The following is a 6,485-nucleotide window of genomic DNA, read 5'->3' on the forward strand; positions in this document are numbered from 1 at the left end:
GATACTTGTCGTAAGGATGGTCTCTTGCTGCTGGCTGAGCATTTTGCCATTGCGGTTGGGAGACAGGCACTGAAGAAAGTTATCAAGCTGGCTGTGTGTGAAGGTCTGGTGGAGCGGGGAGTGCTTGTGCTGGGTGCGCCTGCTGTGGGAAACGTTCTCGCAGCTGGGAAGAGGTTCGGGGAGTAGCGCAGACTAAGGCTGATGCGGAGGCAGAGGTCCACTGTGACCTAGAGCGAAGGCTCCCTGTCTGGTGGTTACGATCCTTGGATGAGAGTGGGTTTGGCATGCCTGCAGCACGAATCAGAGGAAAAGAAGCATGCACTCCAAGCAGAGCTTAACTGGCAGCTAGAGGTTCGCCGGATGGAGTTTGAGTTAGAAAAGGAGATTGAATTACGGCAGCTCGAGCTAAAGGCAATGAAGATTGCTGTGACTCCTGTTGCGCAGTCCACTCCTGCTGCTACCCCCGCTGCGGACTCTGCCCCAGTGGTTCCCCAGACCGGGTTTGACGTCAGCAAGCATATTAATTTTGTGCCGCCTTTCCATGAGACTGAGGTGGATTCTTATTTCAGTCTGGCCTTTATTGCTGCAGTGCAAATTTGTAGGAAAGGCACAGGAGGTATGCTCTGCACTGTCGCTGCCCAAGAGCCTGCAGTACAATACTGTCAAGGCAGCTGTACTACATGCATATGAATTGGTGCCTGAGGCTTATAGGCAGCGGTTTAGGAATCACCAGAAGTCCTCGTGTCAATTTGTCGAGTTTGCGAGAGAGAAGGGGATTCTCCTTGATAAATGGTGTGCATCCAGCAAGGTGATCTTGCAACCCTTCGTGAGCTAGTCCTCTTGGAGGAGTTTAAGAATTGTCTGTATGGCGTATGGCTCTGTATTTAAATGAACAGAAAGTGCAGTCATTGTCTCAAGCAGCTGTGCTGACGGATGAGTTTAGCTTGACCCACAAGAATGTGTTTGTGTCTGCTCATGCCCCGGTTCACAGTGGTGAGAAAACCCCCACAGTCACCAGACCTCAGCAGTCTAGCTCTACTAGCTCTACTACTTTGTCTGATTCATTTCTTGCCTCCTCTGACCAAGACACAATTTTGGAGGTATCGCCAGTTGCGGACTCTGCAATGAAATGTCCTAAAGACAATGCTGAGTCTGATAGCAGAAGGGACGAAGGGCTTAAGCTGCCGATCACCCGTGAGCAGCTCATAGCGGCCTAACGTGCTGATCCTTCTCTCGCTTCGTGTTTGTCTGTTTCCAGAGAGTCCAAGACCATCCGCGGCAAACCGAGCGCTTATTTTGTTGGGAAGGGTTTACTTATGCGGAGGTGGTCACCAGTGGTATCTGATGACTCAGGGTGGAACACTGTTTTCCAGATTTTGGTACCGACAGAGTACCGACAGTATGTTCTACAGTCAGCCCATGATCATCATCTTGCGGGACACTTAGGTGTCACTAAGACTTACCACCGTATGCTACGGCATTTCTTTTAGCCTGCAGTGGCTGACTACTGTAAAACCTGTCCTGTTTGTTAGTTTGTGGGAAAATCGAACCAGACTATTCCCCCTGCGCCTCTGTACCCCATACCAGTGATAGGAGACCAATTTGAGCGTGTGCTGGTTGATTGCGTGGGCTCCCTACCTAAAACCAAGTCCGGTAATCAGTACTTGTTGACGATAATGTGTGCTGCTACCCGATACCCCAAGACTTTTCCTCTACATAAGATTACGGCCCCCGTCACAGTCAAAGCACTAATGCAGTTCTTCTCCACCTTTGGCTTGCCTAAGATCGTGCAAACTGATCAAGGCACAAACCTTTTGCCCAAAGTGTTTGCGCAGGTTGTGCAAACGCTCTCCGTCAACCATAAGGTTTCAAGTGCATATCACCCAGAGTCACAGGGAGCTTTAGAGCATTTTCATCAGACCCTGAAGTCCATGCTGCGTGTTTACTGCGCCAAACATGAAAGAGAGTGGGACACCGGTATTCCTTTTGTTTTATTTGCTGTTCGTGAAACAGCACAGGAATTCCTAGGGTTCCGCCCCATGGAACTAGTATTCGGGCATACAGTTAGAGGTCCTCTTAAGCTCTTCAAAGAACAATTGTGGGGTGATACCTCAATGCCCCCGTCCAAAATACTGGACTATGTTAGCGAGTTCAGGGAGCAGCTTCACTCTGCCTATGCTTATGCTAACAAATCCTTGTCTTCTTTGCAGGCAGCAATGAAAGCCCGCTATGACCAGAGAGTGGTGCCACGCTGTTTTAGCCCTGTGGACCAAGTTCTGGTATTGTTACCGATCCCTGGTTCGGTTTTGCAGGCTCTTTTTTCTGGCCCTTATGTGGTGGACCGTAAGTTCTCTGAAACCAACTATGTGATTCAGACGCCTGACCCAAAGCGTCAGACTCGCGTATGCCACCTCAACATGAAGTCCTATCATGTGCATGGCCAGGTTCCGGAAGCTCCGTGTCCGGAGGCAGAAGCTTCTGTTCCCTCTGCAGTCGCTGTTCCGGTGCTCTCGGCTATTGGTGAGGATGCGGATGGTCTCGTGCTGTGGAACACCCCGGAACAGTGTGCCAGGCTACAGAATTCTGCCACTGTGCAGAAGCTGCCCCGTCATCTCACTCATTTAGATGACCTGCAGCAAGCAGATGTGCTACACTTAGTACAAGAGTACCCCTCTTTGTTTAATGATGTGCCAACTCAAACAAGCATGACATTGATGTAAATGGGGCCAAGCCAATTAAGCAATATGCTTATCGCGTGAACCCATTTAAAAGAGCTTTGATGCACTGGGAGGTGTCTTATCTGCTTGACCATGGCTTAGCCCAGCCTAGCTCGAGTCCCTGGAGTTCACCATGCATTCTGGTACCCAAGAGTGATGGCACAGCCTGGTTTTGCACAGATTACCGTGAGGTGAATGCATTGACCGTGCCTGATTCCTTCCCCTTGCCGCATATGGAGAATTGTATCGACAGAGTTTTGGTCAGCGAAGTTTGTAAGCAAACTTGACCTATTAAAAGGGTATTGGTAGGTCTCCTTAACGTCCCACGCTTGACCATTTCCTCCAATACTCGGTTATGGCATTTGAGATGCTAAATGCTCCCGCTATGTTTCAGAGGCTCATGTCTATTGTTTTGGAGGGGGTACCTAACTGCGAAGCTTACCTAGACAACCTCATAGTGTATTCTGCAGATTGGCCATCACACATGGAAACACTTTGTTTAGTTTTTAGCCGCTTGAGTTCTGCTTCCCTGACTCTTAACCTGGCTAAGTGTGAGTTCAGCAAGGCCACGGTAACTTACCTGGATAAGATAGTTGGCCAAGGTCAGGTGCGTCCCTGTGGATGCCAAAGTGGAATCTATCCGCTGTTTCCCCATGCCCGATACGGGACGACAACTCCGGCGTTTCCTGGGCACGGCGGGTTATTATCGGTGTTTCTGTCAGAATCTTTCCACTGTGGTTGCCCCTCTCACCAGTCCTTTGAGCTCTTCGCGTGCGTTTGTCTGGATGCCTGAGTACCAGGAGTCTTTTCAACGCGTGAGGTTGCTTTTGAGCCACGCACCTGTTCTCACTGCTCCTGATTACAGCAGACCTTTCAAGCTGGAGATGGATGCCAGTGCCACCGGTGCTGGAGCAGTATTGTTACAGGAGGATGACGATGGCATCAATCATCCCATTAGCTATTTCTCCAGGAAATTCGATAAACATCAGTGTAACTATGCCACCATTGAGAAGGAATGTCTGGCCCTCTTGTTAGCTTTGAAACATTTTGAAGGTGTGGTGTATCTTCTTTGGATATCAACAGTTTAAGCTTCATGCACAGATATTTCACACTTCTGAGAGACAAGTGAAGAGCTCTTGTGCCAGAGAGCTCTGTGTTCACCAGTGTGACAGGAATGGTGTTTAACTGAAGCAGACTGGTATGGTGGTTTTCGTGGTCTCAGTCACTCAGATGGCTTGGCTTTGAAATCATAATATTATGCAGCTCATTTAAGTTTGTATTGCTCTACTTTCTCATCAGCTCCCTGGGTGTTGAAACCCAACTTCCATAATACAGTAGTTACGGCTGTGTTTCTCCTTTTTGGTCATATTCAATAACTAATACAATGAAAAGCTCATATCTGATGAAGAAGTAGTGAACAGCAGCTAGCATTTCACAAACCTTAAGAGAAAAGATGCTCTTTGATTGGTGATGTGGTGTAATGATTTGACTTTGTAAGAGCTGTATGTTTGGATGCACACTTTTGTGTGTCAGACCTGGAGTGTAAAGTAAGTTTGATTCTGTTTTCAGTGTGAGGCGTTGGACAGCAGATCAGAGCTGGATGTTTTAATGCAGCAGGAGGAAGGGGAGGGAGAGGACAGGCCCCGCCCTCAGCACAGTGTGCTCTCCAATCAGGGACCCCCTTCCTCAGAGCCCTGAGCTTCTCCAACATCAAAGACAGGGACTGAGTCTGCAGTGCACCCAGCAGTGCTCTGTCACAAAGGATGTGCGCTGTTCCCTTACACACTCCCAGTAATAAATGCACCAATAGCATTACATCACTATAGAACATAGCAGTGAAACACACACCCATTAGACACCATTAGCGATGTCATAAAGGCAGGGGTATACAGTATAGTCCTGCTGTGATTGGAAGGCAGAGACTCACTGATAAACTGCATGTGGCTGGAAGGGGATAATAAACTGCTGCTGGAGGTGAATGATTTTGGTTTGAAGGCCACAAACATCCAGCAAAGAGAAGATGCTGATCTAAGCTATAGCAGTGCAGGTGTATTCTCCTGTCTTCAGTCCTCATATAGCAAAATCTCATCCCCACCTTCCACATGTACATGGGAATGCTATGCATTTATAGGGTGATGCAACAGGCATCCAACTGCCACTAAACACACAGGTAACTAAATGTAGGAGGAAGCATTTAAAGCAAGTAAATATGTACACACTCTATGTATTAGGTTTCAAAGCTGACTTCCTGTAGTTATGCATTGATCATTGTCTTTCTCTGAATCTGAATCTCTGAGCAGGGAGAAATAAACCTCAAATAAAGAGTCCAAATTAGCAAATAACTCCTACACCAAACACATATGACTTCACTCGGCTGACCTTTATTCTGCAGCTAAAACAGTGAAAGTTTCAGTCAGTACAGAAACAAAAACTGGACATTTTAGTGCTTGGAAGGAAAGGGTTAAAGATTTCCACAAATGTCCATGAGGTGGCGCCACTGGGCTGTTGATGACTGGTAAGTAGTAAAACTCCACATTGGGTGTGTTGCTCCAAGGCCAGCAACCTGAAAGCAGCTTATCACTCACTGTTCTTCATTTGAAACCTACTCCCTCAACATCATCAATGCTCACCCCATCTGTGTGGGGTGTACATGCGCACGCGCACGCGCACGCGCACACGCACACGCACACGCACACACAGGGAGTGGTTGCAAAAGTGAGTGGAGTGTTGTACCTGTATTGGAGCACTGTGCTGTGATTTGGAAACATGGTGAATATTGCTGTGTTCAGATATGAAACTGTGTCTCTGCAGTTTACTGAGGTGTTTGTCCTGTAAAACTGTGGACACAAGGCTGTCAGAAGCACATTCTTTACTTCTGCCTAAATTTGCATGAAATGCTGGGCATTGATCTAAGAGTGATGAGCACACATTAAAAAATGGCTGTAAAATAAAGTGATGTAATGATAAATCTATACAGCAGCTTTGTGTCACATTCTGTGTGAGTGTGTGAATGTTCATGAAGATCTGTTGCTGATATATGAATGTTTCTGCAACTTTCTGCCAGTGGGTTTGAACCGTCTGTAAAGAAAAAACACCTGTAAATGAGTCAGGGTACCTTTCAGTACTGGCATTGTTATTAAAACTACTAGGTCCAGAATTCCCTGTTCTAGAAATCTAGCGGTCTAGCAGTAGTGTAAATGAAAATGCATGTAAAAGCCATGGTAGCAACATGTATTCGGTTGTCATGCTCTGTTAATGTACTGTTATAGTTAGAGTGTATCAGAAAGGGAACCTTTCTGTCTGGTATTTGAAGCTTCAACTAGTCAGCTTCATACACACGCACATGTGTGCACACACACGTGCAAGCATATACACATACAGACATGCGCACACACACACACACACACACACACCGTATTATGTTGTATATAGCGTAGCACAGAACACGTATGATCCTCAAGATGTGTAGACCTCAGCACATATTTTATCTACTTGGTGTTTTACATAAACTTTTTGATCTGTTTCAGTTACACTCGACCACTGTAATACACTCCCACTGGTAACTTAGTTTTCAGTTGGTGTTTCTTACTCAAACCTTGATTCAGCAATTTCAGGTATTACATGTGAAATATTCCATATGTGTAATGTCAAATCACACATCATATTAATGACCAAAACATGTACTTTCAAAATGATTTTATTTAGAAAAACATGAGAAATATAATTCCATTTAATGTAAAAATAGTGCATCTTAAAGAAACAGTAAGA

At 46.2% G+C, this 6,485-nt stretch overlaps 1 protein-coding gene across 1 annotated transcript in view; it reads right to left on the reverse strand.

Annotated features, from left to right (window-relative positions):
- LOC118778894 (NACHT, LRR and PYD domains-containing protein 12-like) overlaps positions 1–3,372 on the reverse strand; it is a 49,759-nt gene extending 46,387 nt beyond the window's left edge. The window contains exons 1-2 of the mRNA XM_036530678.1: positions 3,298–3,372; positions 2,385–2,543 (exon numbers count right to left, since the gene is read on the reverse strand). Coding sequence (XP_036386571.1) covers positions 2,385–2,543; positions 3,298–3,372 — 234 coding nt within the window. The remainder of the gene's footprint in view (positions 1–2,384; positions 2,544–3,297) is intronic.
- Positions 3,373–6,485: the final 3,113 nt, after the last annotated feature.

The sequence above is a fragment of the Megalops cyprinoides genome, chromosome 6, assembly GCF_013368585.1.
Source record: "Megalops cyprinoides isolate fMegCyp1 chromosome 6, fMegCyp1.pri, whole genome shotgun sequence".
NCBI classification, from domain to species: Eukaryota; Metazoa; Chordata; class Actinopteri; order Elopiformes; family Megalopidae; genus Megalops; species Megalops cyprinoides.